Source organism: Lepidochelys kempii, chromosome 9, assembly GCF_965140265.1.
Source record: "Lepidochelys kempii isolate rLepKem1 chromosome 9, rLepKem1.hap2, whole genome shotgun sequence".
Taxonomy (NCBI): Eukaryota; Metazoa; Chordata; order Testudines; family Cheloniidae; genus Lepidochelys; species Lepidochelys kempii.
In genome coordinates, this window is record NC_133264.1 from 17,771,147 (window position 1) to 17,788,300 (window position 17,154).

The window sequence follows — 17,154 nt, forward strand, 5'->3', positions numbered from 1 at the left end:
CACATTTGAGAATTTTAAAAAATTGTAAACTTTTAAAAGATATTTTCTTCCTTCTATCACTGCCATCTTTAAGGCATTGGAGCAGCCAGTCTTGGCACCGTACATCAGCTTTGGGAAAAGTGCAGCAGCTCAGATACCAAGTTACAACCCCCCAAAAAGACATAGGTCCAATAGTGGAAAAAAACACCAACACTGGGCAATCAATATTAGACTTTGGTGCTTATGCTGTTAATTTTTCATGAGGCTACATTGCTTGCCAATTTCCCCATTGGTTGTCAGTCTCACAATATCTTGCTGTGGATGACTGGCTGCTGCTTTACTCTTTCTTCCAGTGTATCTGCTTTCGTTTAAATGCAAGTTACACATCACATATTTTTTGGAAGTTTTATATTTTTTATATAAATAAAAGTTAATTGATTAAAGCCAGGACTAGCCCCTGGCTGTGGAGCAAAGTCCCTCTGAAGTGTAATTAGACATTGCAATTACAAAAACGATACCATACAAAATAAAAAAAAAAAAATCTGTCCTCTCACTCTGAGCAAGTAATACTTCCACCAAAAAGAAAGCATAGTGCTTTTGAGTCTATGTTATAATGACCAAGCCTTCTTATTTGGCTGGAACAACATGGATGTTGAGTCAGGTAATTTCCAGGTTGGAGACACAATTGTTCAGGCACATACATGGCACGGCAGGTGTACATTTTCTAAGGTTATACACACACTGACTATTCAAGTTTATGACCAGTTCAATACCATCGTTCCTTTCACATATGCTGCACAAAATATTCAGCCGTTATTGTTCTATATCTAGATTTTCTGTGAGGTTGGAGTTCAGCAGCACTGCCACTGCAGAGAATACTGCCCCTTTCTGACGTAACCGTCTATGGGCAATGGGCTATGGGCAATTGTGTTCCCCCCACAGTCATTCTGACTGAAGACGCCCTCAGCCTTCAGAATGACTCAGGGAGCCTGTGTCTGGCTGGCACACTTCTTTCCAACATCCTCTGAAGGCAAAAAACTCTGCAGAATTTGGCCCTGTCTTTTTGTCTGGCCTCATGACAGCTCCAGTCTTCCTGGCTCTGTTCATTCTCTCCTCAAGATCTCTTTCCCACCCTAGAGAATCTTCACCCTTCACAAAGCTGCTGGCTATGGACACCATGTGTTTCCTCTCCTAAAAACTACAATCTTTTAATTTACTTACCAACTTTATGCATGAGAGTAAGTTCTCCTCGTACATCTTTGTCCTCATCCTCATAGAAGGTGCCTAGTGTGGCAGCATAACGAAGCAGCTGAGGAGGTCTTCTGAACCGAAGGCCTGGAATCCTAGCGATCTCCAGTTTCTCTTCTTCCTCCTCCTCCAGCTCATCATCATCTAATGCTAAGAAGACAGAGCCAGCTTCAGAGCTTCATCTTACCACTCTGGTGTTCAGTCCTCCTTTTACAGCTTTTTATGTGTTAGATTTTTTAAGTCAGACCAATATTATTTAAAAATGTACAGTACATAAAATAGTCACACTTGATCTGTTTTTATTATCTATATGAATAAATAGAGTACATATTAGCAGGAAAATGAGGAAAGAACAACTAAGCCTCATCTAAAACCCTAGATCTAAACTCTGAATCTGGGGTTGGACAAGTCTGCAGCTCAAATCAACAGTTTGATCTAAGTTAAACTTGTTATGTTTACAATGTGATCAAAATACTCACAAATTTGGGGGAGGGAAGGGGCAGGCAGCAAGGGGATGGGGCATGTAATTCCAGATTTGAACTTTAGCATGTTCAAATTTGGCTCAATATAGGGTATATCTACATTGCAATCAAAGTGTGACTGCAGCACATCAGACATACCCAAACTAACTTTGATCTAGTTCAGGGATCGGCAACCTTTGGCCCGCGGCCCGCCAGGGTAAGCCCCCTGGCAGGCCGGGCCGGTTTGCTTACCTGCCGCGTCCGCAGGTTTGGCTGATCACAGCTCCCACTGGCTGCGGTTCGCCGCTCTAGGCCAATGGGGGCTGCAGGAAGCGGCGGCCAGCACGCCCATCGGCCCGCGCCACTTCCCGCAGCCCCCATTGGCCCGCAGCCAGTGGGAGCTGCAATCGGCTGAACCTGCAGACACAGCAGGTAAAGAAACCGGCCTGGCCCGCCAGGAGGCTTACCCTGGCGTGCTGCGGCCAAAGGTTGCCAATCCCTGATCTAGTTAGTTTGAATAACAACAGCTGTAAAGATGGGAAGCGTGGGCAGCAGCACAAGCTCACCCCTCAGGGACATAGGCAGGGCTCGGTGAGGCTTGTACAGGCTTGTCTGCTGCCTGTGTTGCTGTGGCTTCACTGCTATTCTTACTTGAGCTAACTAGATTAAAGCTAGCTTGGTTCTGATTACACATGCTACGGTCCCAACTCTGACTGCACTGTAGACATACCCTATATTGGACCAAATGCTGAAGTTCAAATCTGGAATTACATGCCCCATCCCCTTATTGCCTGCCCCTTTCCTCCCCCAAATTTGAGAGTATTTTGATCATACTGTAAACATAACAAGTTTGAATTTAGATCTGCTGCTCAATTTGCAGATTTTTGTTTTGGGCCTGGCTTTAAAACACATGAAAAGCTGAAAATTCAGCACTACAAGAATATAGAATTAGCTGCTTTTTTCAGCTGGATAAAAATATCAAGCTCCCCACCATAGTTTAGTCAATGATTAAACTAGATTATTAAATGAGAAGTCATTGGACCAAACTCTGTCCTAGTTACATTGGTAGAAATCCAGAGTCACTCCATTGACTTCAGTGGGGATATTCTGGATTTGCACTGGTTTAACAGAGCAAAATTTGAGTCTCTGTATTTTTTATGTGATGCCTATCTTCTTAATGTAATTGAAATGAGCAATATTAACTTGTCAAAATAAAATACGTTGAGATTTTGAGAGCAGTGCAGTAAATTTAGCCACACATCTTCCATTAATCTGATGGCCAAGCCACTATTTTGAGTGCTCACATTGGACCTACATGCTTCATATGGCTTGCCTTCACTACCTTTAAGGTATCTCAAGTTGGGCACCCAAAAATCTCTAGTCTCTTTTAGAAATCTGGACTCTAACGTCAGGTTCTAAATCAGAGAGAAGTGTTTAATTGTCTTCAAGCTTTACAATAACTTACAGATGCAGGAATGTCTATTGAGATTAAGTCTGTAGCCTTCTCTACACATGCACTCGTATGACCCCAGAGAATTAACACAGATATGCTCACAGCTGGCATTGTCAGCAAGACACTCATCCACATCTGGAAAACAAATATTAATGGTAACAGGTAAATGGTAACAGGTAGTGACGGGTAAACTAGTTTGGATAAAGCAAGAGCCTACCTGAATCTTTGTCCAAATTTTAAAACTCATTCTGGAGATCTGGAAAATGTTGTTTAATTGTTTTCCCATTCCAATGGACCTTTGTGCTCCCCAGTTCCCACCATAAGTGCATGAGGGAAGAGGCTATTCTTGCCATGTTTATGGCTCAGCTAGAAGCCCCATAAAAACAGCACAGCTGGGTAGGTCCAAGAATCTGGACATGCATCCCAGCTTCTAGGGTTTAGCCAAATATTGGGGTTCACCCTTCATGTAAGATTACTAAGGCAATCATCTTTTATGACATGTCCATGTATCATGTGTATGGGGGAATGGGAAAAAAGTCTCCTTCTACACTGACTCATCTCTTCTGCTCCTGTATAGGGGCCTGTCTGTATACAATCCTGAGTCATGACTGCACCCCACTGTTATAAAATGGAAACAGTGCTAAAATCCTATCAACAAAGCAGTATTTGTTGCCATGCTCTCTTAGCAGGGAAATTGCTATGAAATGCTAGAAGAAGCTTCAAAATCTTTTTTCCTTTTGTTATCTGAGTCAGCTTCAGCCATCAGTGTTAAGACGTTTACCATCACATACGCAGCCATTGGCATTAAGCCGGAACCCTGCCTTGCAGCTGCACTCATAGCCTCCGATGTAGTTGATGCAGAACTGGGAACAGCAGGCCTCGCTGGACTCACATTCATCCAGGTCTGAAGGGAGAAAGCGGGGGTTCAGTTAGGCTTCCTGGTGGCAATTCAAACACCGGTTGTGCTGAACAGACTCAGGAAATGAATCTATTTTAAAAGACTGTCATTAATGCACTGTCGGTCATTTTAGCCTTCACAGTTTTGTAATTTAGATAGGAAAGATAATGTACTTCAGTGGCCAGGTTTGTGTGTCTTATTTATCACCTCCCCCATCTCAATTTTTTTTTAAATCTTCAGACAAGACTGTCTACAAGAACACTGCCACATATTAAGAACAGGTGTTGCCTACATTTTGTAGCAGGGGGACTTATTCTGCATTTGTACAGCATCTAGAACTGGTCTAGGACTGGCATCCTGGTCCATGACAGGGGGCTCCTATGTGTTACCAAAAGACCAATAAAACAACAACTCAATCACCCTAGCATATAACTAGCATCTCTTCACTAGTAATTAATCTACAGCGGATCATTTTTCATATGAATATTTTCAATCCTCAGGCCTGTTATGACATAAAATAGACAGCAGTGAACAGAAACCTCCGATTCAACAAAGCATTCTCAGACAAGAAGAAGATACATATTTATAAGCAATTTTACTTTTTGATACTCAACTTGCCACCATTTCATTCTGTCTTGTATAAGCAGGGAAATTTACGTGGTCAAAAACTGTTGTCCTGATTAACGGAAACAAGAATCAAGCTGCTATCTTTTAACAGCAGGCTCTCAGCTGATCTCAGCCCTTTTAGTGTTTTGAGCTATTAAGTGGCAATTCAAGAGGTAGCCTGTCAACGCTGAGTTCGCAAAATGCTTTTGACCATTCACTGGATGAGCAGCCACAGATGTGAAAAGTCAGTGTCTCAATTAACCTTGGAACGGGCACCAACATTACTAGGAAATGTACACACCAGAGAGTGGAGAAAGAAAATGTAATCAATCAATTAAGGCTAGAGGTCAGCACAAAATTGATTAAAGCAGATTATTTGAACAAGGAGTATTCCTTTTCCTGCAAATGTCACAAGCAAAGCTGCCCAGCAATATTTCAGATGATATCTTGTTTCCTAGTTCTATTAAAAGCTCATTGTGTACTTTGAAACATGCAGCTTGCAGCCAATGAAAAAAATGTTTGCTGTCAGAACACCTTTTCACTTCCTCAGCTCTGTTGAAATCTTCATATATGCTCTCACCTCACCTTCACCTTGACCATGATAACTTTCTTCTTTATGAGTACTCCATTAGCCCATCTCTAGGCTTCAGCATGTGCAGAATGCTGCTGCCTGTCTTATACACACACAAGAAACAAGGCTACATAATCCCATTGTTAACCCAGCTGGCTCCCAGTTCATTTCAGGATCCAGTCCAGAATTGACCCTCTTGTTTTAAAAATTGTCCATTATCAGCCTCTCTCACAGATCTCCACATTTTTCTTTCTACTCATCTAATATTTCCCTGCTTTCACATCCCATGGGAAATTTCTCACATAGTAAGAGGTGTAATCTTGGCAATGGATGAGCATAATAGGAGCTGAAGAACTTCTCTACCGCAAAGTGGACTCCAGGTGGGTGCACATCACTTTTGAAAATTAGTCCAATGTGCACAACTAGAGGTAATCATCTGCTGGTTGGCCTTGGAATACGGAAAACCTTGGAAAAAGGAACTTTAATCCCCGAGGAAACAAATTTGGGCTGTAAACAATTTGGTCATCTTGACAACAATTTCATGGAGGTGTCATTTTTCAATGCAGGTAGAAGCATTAAGTAATAATCCCACCAAACCCTCAATAGGCCACGTCAAAATATTGAATGGGAAGTTTAGACAAGCCCCAGTTTACTGAAATACCAAAAGGAAAGGACAAGAGGAAGGGGAAAAAACAGACACTTCCAAAAGCGAAAGCTTTATTCTAGGCTTCCCCTTACACATCCTTCTCCCTTTCTGTTCTGATGGACCATGTGTTCCCCCTCCCCTCTTTGAAAGAGATGCAGCATTTACCATATATTACCTATGCATGTTTTCCCATCCAAATCAAGGAGATATCCCTGGTTGCAAGAACAGTGAGGCCCACCAGGCGAGTGCTCGCAGTGATGAGAACAACCGCCATTGTTGCTTTCGCAGCTATTGACAATTTCCATTTCGATGCCTTCCAGAGAAATGATCAAAAGAATATTAATAAGTAAGCACAAGAGGAGAGTAATTGGAGAATAGCCATCAATACAATATGTCCATACACTGATTGCTGGGAAGCTAAACACTGCGGTAGAAAATATAAACTCACCCACGCAGAGGTTAGAAGAGCATGTTGTGGGCTACTGAACAACGTTCCATTGTATCATATTCACCTTTGTGCTGAATAACTTGGTGCTGGCCCACAGTTACAGCAAAGTGTCTATTGCACTAGTGTACACAAAATATATATCCCCGGGTGCACTTTACATAGTCTTTGAACAAGGACAGTGAGCTTGCACACTAGAAGAAGAGATTGTAAGCATTCTAGGAAGCATGAGAATTGGACAGAGCGCTCACCAAGGCTGGGTCTTGCATTGTTCATTTCAAACAGGGTGCTCCTGCAAAAGCAGGCAGGCGGAGAATAAGTTTTCAAATTATTACAACAGGTATTTTCATGTTCGTATTCATGTAGAATACCATAGCTCAGGAATGTAGCCCCAGACTTCCTACTAACCAGGAATGCGTGAAACATGCTGTCCTGGCACCCTTTGGAACATGAGAGATATTTGGAAGGAGGTGCACAGCAGCTGGAGTTTTCAGAAGGAATTCAGATTTATTTCTCCAGGATTTGTCCTGGGGGCTACAAGATTACATAGACTGCAACTACACTGCCTCAATGCCTTCACCCTGCCATGACCCAGGCATCACTCTCAGCCTCTCTCTCAGTTTTCTTTCAGGCACCTTGTGGCTGCATAACACGACGAGAGAACACGGATATGGACTATGGTCCCCAACAAGGTTTTCCCCAGGCCCCTGTAGAAGGGCTCATATGGGAGAGGAAGTTCCTTACATCCTCATTCCCACTATGCCCTTCATTTGCACACCTGTAGAATGAAGGTGAATCATAATTCACCACTCTCAGTATACAGCCAGATTGCATCTTTTAAGCCTGGCCCCATTTTCAGGGTGATCCAATTTGCAACACCCCAGGAGGAGCACTGGAAAGCACTGTGTCTTAAGGAGCTGCCATGCCTGCTGGAGCATTTCAGCACATAGAGAGAGTGTGTTTGCTGTTAGAGCCTGTACAAAGGTGCAGCTTATACTTGCCTCTGTGGCCAGCCATGTCAGCTGGTTGGTGTGTATATGTGGCTGTGTAATGGTGCCTATACTTTGCCCCTTCTTGCACCACTACCTGAGCAGTCCCTATGCTCAGAAGATCAGGGACTGCAGTACTGGCTGGTGCAGGTGGGAGGGGACAGAGAGAGAGAAGGCCATATATGGCAACAAAAATGATTAGGGATATAGAATGGCTTCTGTATGAGGAGAGATTAATAAGACTGGGACTTTTCAGCTTGGAAAAGAGGCGACTAAGGGGGATATGATAAAGGTCTATAAAATCATGAGTGGTATAGAGAAAGTACATAAGGAAGTGTTATTTACTCCTTCTCATAATACAAGAACAAGGGGCCACCAAATGAAATTAATAGGTAGCAGGTTTAAAACAAACACAAGAAAGTATTTTTTCATGCAACGCACTATCAACCTCTGGAACTCCTTGCCAGAGGGTTTGTGAAGGCCAATACTATAACGGGGTTCAAAAGGGAGCTAAATAGATTCTTGGAAGATAGGTCCATCAATGGCTATTAGCCAGGATGGGCAGGAATGGTGTCCCTAGCCTCTGTTTGCCAGAAACTGGGATTGGGTGACAGGGTATGGATCACTTGATGATAACTGTCTGTTCATTCCCTTTGGGGCACCTGCCATTGGCCACTGTCAGAGGACTGGATACCGGGCTTGATGGACCTTTGGTCTGACCCAGTATGGCCGTTCTTATGTTATTATAGTAAGAAGTATGACTGTTTATTCAGAGAGAGGAATGATGGTTGAGGGAGGGAGGGGTTCCCTGGGACTCATGAGACCTGGATTCCATTCCTTGCTCCATTTACTGTGTCACCTTGGACAAGTCATTTCAATGGGTGTTAAGCACCTACATACCTTTGAAGATTTGGGCCTTAGTCTCTCTGTGCCTCAGTTCTCAATCTGTAAAATGGGGATTGATAGCACTGCCTGGTCCTACAGGGGTGCTGTGAGGATAAATACATTAAAGACTGAGGTGCTCAGATAACGTGGTAGTGGTGGCCATGTAAGTACCTAAAACAGATTCAGAATATTTTTTTAAAAAAAAATTCTTAATGTTGTATACAAAGCGTGCATAATTCTGCCCCACAAAGATTTGTCAGTTAATAAGAAAAATCTTTGCATAAAACAAGAATGAACCCGAGTGGTCTAGACCCCTTATACTGCTCACATAAGATAATTTTCTGTGTATCAATAGCATCTCTTTTTGCTATTGTGAAATGCATTGTTCCTCATTTGGATCTCAAATAGCTTTCCAGTCCCTCTCAAATACTTTGTTTTGATAATAATTGGACATTTAGTTTTATTTGTATGATTTGAAATTGCTTTTTCCCCCCCATTAAAACATTTCATAGAATAATCCCCATGCCCCTTAAACATTGTATTCACCTCTAGTACGCAATGTATGTGGGAAATTCTGCTGAAAACCTCTGCCCAGCATCATTAGATTGAACAGTTACTGCCTGCCTCTTCACTAAAACAGGTCATGCTTTTGTCTACTACAGCATTCCAGAGAGCTTACACCAGACCCATAAAAAACACAAACTTTTCCAGCCCATCTCTTTTATTAATCTAAAATCTACCCCTTAGGTTAGCCTGAGGATCACTTATCACAGGGAGCAAGTTACTGGTTTGTTAAGTAGGGGATGTTTAAGAGAGCCAGCTGTGAAGCATTTAAACATTGATTGAGGAAGAACGACTGGGAATTTAATAGCCTTGGAAGTCTTAGTTCCTATTTTCATCATCATAGATCTTGCTTTTTTACTCAGTACGCTTTTCTAAATGTCAGGGGAGTCCTGAGTAAATCCAGAGAGATGACAAGCATGTCAGGCTCCCATGTGGGTTTTCCCTTTGCAGCAGGTACATGGCATGAGAAAAAGGAGGGTGAGAATGAATAAATTTCATCTAACATCAGTAAAATGCATAGGTGTCTTTGGGTAACTCCAGAATTACACTCGTCATATAATTCATTACCTTTTGAAGATAAACCAGCGGGGCTGTTTGCCCTTTGAAACCAAGGGGGCTGTTTGTAGTGGAGTAATGGTTGAAATACATGCTCAAGAATATATAAATTTGCAAAATGGCAGCAGCGTTTCTGATGAAGGCAAGAATATTCACCTTGCATTTTTGCCTCCTTTTTTATTGCTGGGAGTTCTAATCTGATTGCATTAAAACTGAAGTACTGCATTATCCAGGTAAGATCACCTGAAATGTGTTGCTGTAAAACTTTCACTTACGGTAGCACTGCTTTTCATCAGCCCCCAGCTCAAAGCCAGGATTACAAATACAGGTGAAGGACCCTAGGGTGTTCACACAACGATGAGCACATCTGGCTGTCTCTTCTGCACACTCATCAATGTCTGCAAAACAAAGAGATCAGCAATGAGATCAGTTGGGAGATTTTAAAGAAGTTATACCCTCCCACGCTCATATAAACAAAACTCTTCAGAAGTGTCCATTGAAATAATGTCTTATGGTTAGTAGACAAGGCAGCACCTAGCAATTCCACAAACACTGAAGCCACAGCACCCTCCTTCAAAATAATACTTTACATGTATACTATCACATTTCACCTGAGGCTGTCATCACTAGACCACACTCCTCATACCCATTACTTTTAAACCAATGGTAAAAGAGAGACCTGATTATCTATACTACTCGGACAGTGTCAAATCGGTTTGGATACATCCTAATGGTACATCCTCCCAACAAGATTTCTGCATGGGATGGTGCCATGGAGACCAGCACCCACTCTGCTGCACCACCCCTGAGCTTCCTCCATACATCATATGTCTACACTGCAACCAGGGGCCGTGATTGCGGCACACACAGACATACCCAAGCTAGCTTTAATCTAGCTAGCATAAGTACCAAAAGCAGCGAAGCCAGGGCAGCACAGGCTTCAGTGCAGGCCATAGGAACCCATCTGGGATCCTGGGTACTTATGTGGGGCAGCTAGTACAAGCTAAAGTCCATGTTGTGGTGGTTTCTATGCTATTGGTACTCACACTAGCTAGATTAAAGCTAGCTCAGGTATGCCTATACATGCTGCAATCACATCTCTGATTGCAGAGTAGACATATCCACAAAGTTGAGTTAAGTGATAGCTACACTGATCAAAGGAGGGGCACTCCAAGTCTTCCCCGTGAAAAGGGGAAAGAGATGCACATGGAACAGGGTCCTCTACAAACAGATCAAAGTGCTCTGACCCATCATCATTGTAATGAACCATCTGAACTCTGCAAATTAAGTGTCAGTACAGAAGAATATAGTTCAGCACAGCTGGAAAATCCAAAGGAGCAGGAGGAGGATCGCTTTCAAGAACAGAATAATGAACAAGATTCCTCATGCTAAAAAGCCAAGTACTGACCTTGTAGAGCATAACTGCACAAGAACAAAAACTAAGAAGCTCAGATTTCTTTCTAAGTTTACATTTCTGGCTATTTCATTTTAATTTTCCCAAGGTACATTTTGTAATTAGCCAAGCATGCTGGGGTAAGGAGATGTTCTGCGCTCCTCACCAAGACCCTTTTATGGCACAGCAGCATGTAACATTATGCATGTGATCAGTGCCTTCGCAAGAGTGGGGCCCAGGGCTGTGCAGAAACCATTTGCTACTTTGTGGAAGTTTTCAGGGTGAAATATTTGGCAGCTTCCCTGACGTTGTCACAATGTAAAGCTTGCCAAGATTTTATTCAGATTCATTAATTAGCTGTCACTTTGCAAGCTGGAGATTTTGGCAAGATTATGTGAATTTTCAAAGGAACCTCAGGGAGCTCATTGATTTAGGCACCTAACTACCTTAGATTTTTTTCAAAATCCACTTGGAAACCTATCTTTTTTATATTTGGAATTCTTAGCCTTAGTGATTTCTCTCCACAAAGTGGTTTCTCTATTAATATGAAAGTAGTTCCCTGGCTGAAAATCCTTTTGAATTCTAAATAGGTTGTCACTGACCTAGATCAGAGTGTTATCTGAACCAATTTTCCTATATCTTCATCTGGGGCACTATTTCATAAGGGATGTCACGTGCATAATGCCAGATTACCCATAGATCCTCATCCAATTAACAGTAAATACAATTTCTTAACAGATTAAAATGCATAACTGTCATTATTAAAACGACCTTCAGAGGTCTAGGGATAGTCAAAAAATAAAACAGAACTGCTGTTTCGTATCACACATCCATATGTGCAAGTGAATGCACATGGGTCTTTGTGAAAATATTATTTTATATACACACATATATTTATATAAGGTGTGCACATGTGAAAAATATTATATTCTATACACACGGTACATACACACACACACAAGTTACTCATTTCCATTACAAGTGCAGTTACACTGAAACTCCAAATAATGCCCTTCTTCCCCATTAATTAGTCTTTTTTGCAGCTTCTTACCTCCACAGGACTTTTTGTCTGCAGAAAGATAGTACCCAGGATGGCACTCACACTTTGCAAGTCCTCTCTCGTTTTGACAGATGTGTGAGCATCCTCCGTTCCCACTTGCGCAGGGGTCCATCACTGAAAGCAATTAAATTTACTGTCAACTTAAAGGTCATGCTTTTGTCTGAAAATGGTTTTACCTTCCACTGTTGCAAGATTACTGTAACTGAGGGTATGTCTACACTGCAATTAAACACCTATGGCTGGCCTGTGTCAGCTGACTCTGGCTCATAGGGCTTGGACTGCAGCGCTGTTTAATTGCAGTGTAGACATTAAGGCTCAGGCTGAAGCCTGGGCTCTGGGACCCCGCGAGAGGGATAGGGTCCCAGGGCATGGACACCAGCCCAAGCCCCTATGTCTATACCACAATTAAACAGCCCTGTAGCCTGAGCACTGCAAGCTGAGTCAGCTGACATGGGCCAGCTACAGGTATTTCATTGCAGTGTAGACACACATGAATGTAGACATTTACTGAAAGATTAAAGAGGAAAAAATATTTGACAGCACTTTGTTTATAGTTACATTCACCGTTTCATTATACTCCCTTTCCTCTGTTTGTGTGCATCTTTCATACAGCAACGAGAACAGAAAAAACATTTAGACACTGCCTTTAGTCCTCTGCCTTTTTTGGTGGATATCTGACATCTGAACAGGCACTTGGCCAATGACATGACAAAGTAGTGGGCTGAAAGAGGCAGAAGATATATAGCAGTCGAGGAACTTTTAATGATGGTGTAAAATACACTCAAGTAACTCATGTAAATGATTATTTTAAAACAAGCAAACAAGCAAACAAGATCCTAACACAACTGGGACTAGATTCCTTCCAGCCTTGAGAAACAGGGAACCCACAGTACTAAATTGGCACCTTCCCTATTGTTCTATAATTACTAGACATTGTCTATCCATTGCTGATGAACTGCTGCCCTCAGTGGCTGGCTAACCCTAATCAGCCCCAATGGTGTCAGAGAGTAAACCTTTACAGTTGTTTGCACTGCAGTAATAGAATTCACAAATTAGGGGCCTGATCAGACTTCCATTTAACTCAATGACTGTTTTGCCCTACTATTTTGGGGACCAGTTGCCCACTCTCCCCTGCTAACGGTCTCATCATTTGGTTCATCTTGATTAACATGAATGTTATACATTCAGCCACACAATAGGCCATGCTGACACCAGAACAGGCATAGAAGAAAAACCTCGCTCCAAATCTTCCACTGAAATGCCATCAAGAATTCAGTTCAGATTGACTCTGTGCAGAACAGAGATTGTACATAAAGTTGGATGGCCAAATCCTCAGGCAAAAGTCACTGCAAACATGCTGAGTTGGAAATGAGTAGAACTGCAGGATTTACTCCTTAGTCTTTATATATAGTGTACTGCAGAATAGAAACAATATACAGCTGACTTTTTGACGGGAGTTTTGGCTGAGTAAGGACGCAAGATTTTGCCCCAATCACCTATGACATATGCAAGTGTATAGTGCAGGTTATCATTGCCTTGAGAACTGATGAACTAGTTAACATTTGCAAAAGAAGGAAAAAAACCCCAGGGTAGTATGATTGTTCTATTTGAACAGCAGCTAGCACAATGGGGTTCTGGACTATGACTACGTGCTGCAGTAATACAAACAATAAATGATTGCCAGACAATTTGGTTTAATATCCTGAAGAGGACAGATGAATCAGAATGTGATTACTGATAACAAAAACTAAAAATGGACAAAGACTATACCTTATGCTGAGTCATAAATTACTACACAAACCATAATTAGGTATGTCTTAAAGAGCAATTAAATATTACGGTTTAAATGATTTTAAGTTCCTACTTTAACTCAAACCAGCATTTAAGGCATGTCCAGAATGACCAGGGATCTGTGTAACCAGTAACAAGCTCATGGAAGTCAACAAAAGTGAACCTTGCTCCTCAAAAATTTTTATTTAATGCAGTCATTGAAAACCTATATCTGTTTCTGGCAAGATAGGTGTAAAATAAATTGTAAATAATATATTGTCTAATGCGCAAAGGTATATGCATCATCTTTATCGCTCGTAAAGTGTGCTCAGGTCAAGTGCTCTAGGACTTACTTTCACAGTGTTTGCCATCTCTCTTCAGCTGGTAGGGTGGATGGCAGTGGCACTTGTGGCGGACATCACTGATCTGAACGCACGCCTGTTCACAGCCCCCATTGTTAACAGTGCAGGAACTGACAGCTGGAGCAAAGGAAGCATGAATGCATGAAAGATGTCAAAAACAGAGCTTCTCTGGAAACAACTCAAAGGGTACATTGCAGGGCAAAGTGCAGTGCAGTTTTCATTTCAGATAGGGCTTTGTGCCATCTGGGTCATCAGCAGGCACAGATTTAAAGGAAAGGCCCAGTTGGCAAATGAAGTGGTAGTACCTCAGTGATAGATTCTGGAGTTGGGGTGAGGCAGCCAGAAGGTGAGGGGGGAACGGAGCAGTGGCAAGGAAGAAATAAATGGCCAGCTAGGTACCAGAGAAGAGTTGGGAAAAGCTACAGAAGTGGATGAGAGCTGGAGTGGCCACTGGACCAAGCAGGATGTACAGGCTATTAGGGACAGATTTAGATTAGATCAAAGAGTTGCAACACAGACTGAAGCATTGCAACCCGTTGATGTGAGGTCTGGTCTACACCTAAAACATAGGTCGATCTAGCTACACCGCTGAAGGGTATGAAAATTCAGACCCCAGACAGATATAGTTAAGCCGACCTAAGCCATGGTATAGACACCACTAGGTTGATGGAAGAATTCTTCTGGCAACTTTAGCTACTGCCTCATGAGGGTGTGGCTTTACTACTGCGATAGAAAAATCCCTTCTGTGGCTGTAGCAAGTTTCTTCAGTCCAGCTCTATCCCCACATAGTTGCAGCACTGCAGCCATGTCGCTGTAGCATTTGTCGTGTAGACAAACCGGAGATTAGCAAAACGGATAAGAGGCAGAATGTGAGAGAGTACGTGTGTGATTATATGTGTATACACACTCACAAATGTGTGCATACATGCACGTGTGGGTGAGGGAGCTATTCAGACTTTCAGGGGGAGATATTCATGGGGGGGTAGGTTCTGAACTGTCACGTGTTGCCAATTTTCATGATTTTATCATAAGGCTCACACTAAATGGTGTTTTTCATAAAGCCCAGACTTCTGGAGTCATGGGATTGCATGAGACTCTCAGTTTTCATTTAAAAGAAAGAAGTTTCTAGCCCTCATGGACACAGAGATATGCTTGAAAATTACCAGAGTGCACATTCAAATAGAAAACAAATTAAAAAGAACCCCAATTTTTTTGGCTGAATTTCCATATTTTTAAGCCAATCATGATGTTTTGGCATATGACATGATTTTTGAACGCTTCAGACTAGCAATATTGGGCAGGGAGGGGGGTGGAGTTCTCAGCCTGGGACATAGGCGTGTGTGTGAGGAGGGGGTCATTTTGAGTTCTGGGGTTGGGATGGAGGGAACAGACAGGGGCATGGTTTGGGTGTCTGGGCTGAATGCTGGAGAAAATGGATTCAGCTGGTGGTGGCAGCAATAGTGTGTGTGTGGTGGGAAGACGGTAGGGTAAGAACCTGAATCAAGGGGCAGAGTTTGAGACTAGGGGAGGACAGGAAAGTGAGTCACAGAGGGGTAATTACTGTTTCCTCCACACTGCTATTAACTGAAAAGCATTGGAGTTTTTTTATTGTGTAGTGGGAGGTGAGGGGAGAAGGAAGTGGGTGTCTCTTTTTCTTCCCACCTATCCACCAAACCCACTTATGGGCCAGCAAAAAGCTTCCCTTTGATACCTTTGACTATGGTCTCCCAGTTTTTCACTTTGATAACATGATCATACTCCAGAAGTCAGAAGTGTAGAGGGTGCTACCTGCAGTGCCTCCATTTATTTTGGGCACCAGCTGCCACTGTGTAAACTACATAATTTACAAATCAATCATTTCCCCTGTACTTACCTGGCAAGACCTGTACTCAAGACTCCATGTTTGCCCCTCCGCAGCTGATAACAAAACTTTGGATGCAGCACTTTCTGCTCTGCTCTTCAAAGTTGCAAAAAAAAATGCAGACACCCTCAAACTCAGGGTGTGGCATAAAATGGACATGAATATATGTGTAACTTTTAAATCTACTCATGTATCTGCTAGGGCCAAATCCTGGGAACAGGTATACAGAACCCTGCCTTCCCCTAACCATTTCCATTGTCTAAGGGTTTCATCACAATGGGGAGGGGCAGGGATCTGGGTTCTTAAACAGTTAATTTTTACATTTATTTATTTGTATATTTGTACAAAGTCTTTGCTGTTCATTGTTAGATGTATAAAATATCCCATGTGACTGGTACACACAGTCTCTTAAGAATCAGGCTCTAGAAGCATATGTCCATATTTTTATATTCTATAGTCTAAACTGACTAGAGAGAGGAACTGTAACCTCTGATTCTGATATGTTTTGCATTTAGTGACACGGCAAATCCTGGATGATAGTTTGGTAGGTAACATTTCTTTGTCTCCTTTACTCTTAACCCTGGTGAGAAGGAGGCCCCACGTAACAAAAATGGATCCTGACAGTTCTAGTGTACAGAGCAGGAATAAGAGGCACCAGCTGACATAAGGAATTTATACATTAGAGGCAAAGAGCCAAATTTGCCTTTCACTTCCTGTGGCATCAGAGGCAATAAACTACAGTGCAGTCAGTAGATTTCCAGACACCAATCAGTTCAACTTTAATGCAGATGTTAAGATATTCTACATGCTCAAGGTGGGAGAAACAAAAAAAATACTGAGACATAAAAGGCTTTGGTTATTTTAATGACCTAATCCATAAAGAAGATTGACAGATCTAGAAATGGCTACAATATGAATGGAGATTTGTAGAACAAAAATCTAGGAAAGACGAAGAAATGGTGGAGGTTTCAGTGAGGATGGGATGATGGCAAAAAACAAAGTATCAGTGATCATCAAAGGACCAATGCACAAAACTGTACCTTCTACTATATGTAACTGAACAGGCCAAACTATTTTAGAGAGATTGATCTTGCCATGATACTTTCACAACAGTCATTAATGGGAATGGAAGAAGAGACCATACAGATTGGTTTCCTACAAAAATTATTATTTGGAGATACACTGTAGGCACTGGAATGGGGCATGGGGCAGTGAATTATATGGGCCCATGGTGCCCATGCTCCAGCAAATTCAGGGCCTGGAGGTCTGGATCCACCAATGTTCGGGGCCGGGTCTCTCCGTGCTGTGCTCCCTCGCCGGCCGCTGCTGGCTACAGAAGGGAGTGGCACTGGCGGTAGGCTGAGGCAGTGCTGCAGCCAGTGCCTGTGGAGGGGAGGAAGCACACATG

At 42.4% G+C, this 17,154-nt stretch overlaps 1 protein-coding gene across 12 annotated transcripts in view; it reads right to left on the reverse strand.

Annotated features, from left to right (window-relative positions):
- Positions 1-17,154, reverse strand: part of LOC140917185 (uncharacterized) — a 315,283-nt gene that overhangs the window by 82,582 nt on the left and 215,547 nt on the right. For all 12 annotated transcript variants that reach the window (XR_012160738.1, XM_073359435.1, XM_073359429.1 and 9 more), the window contains 7 exons: positions 13,877-14,002; positions 11,745-11,867; positions 9,576-9,698; positions 6,038-6,175; positions 3,923-4,045; positions 3,154-3,276; positions 1,201-1,377 (listed from right to left, as the gene is read on the reverse strand). Coding sequence is in view for 11 of the 12 variants with exons in the window: in XM_073359435.1 (XP_073215536.1) it covers positions 1,201-1,377; positions 3,154-3,276; positions 3,923-4,045; positions 6,038-6,175; positions 9,576-9,698; positions 11,745-11,867; positions 13,877-14,002 (933 nt within the window). In the remaining variant the exon portion in view is untranslated. The remainder of the gene's footprint in view (positions 1-1,200; positions 1,378-3,153; positions 3,277-3,922; positions 4,046-6,037; positions 6,176-9,575; positions 9,699-11,744; positions 11,868-13,876; positions 14,003-17,154) is intronic.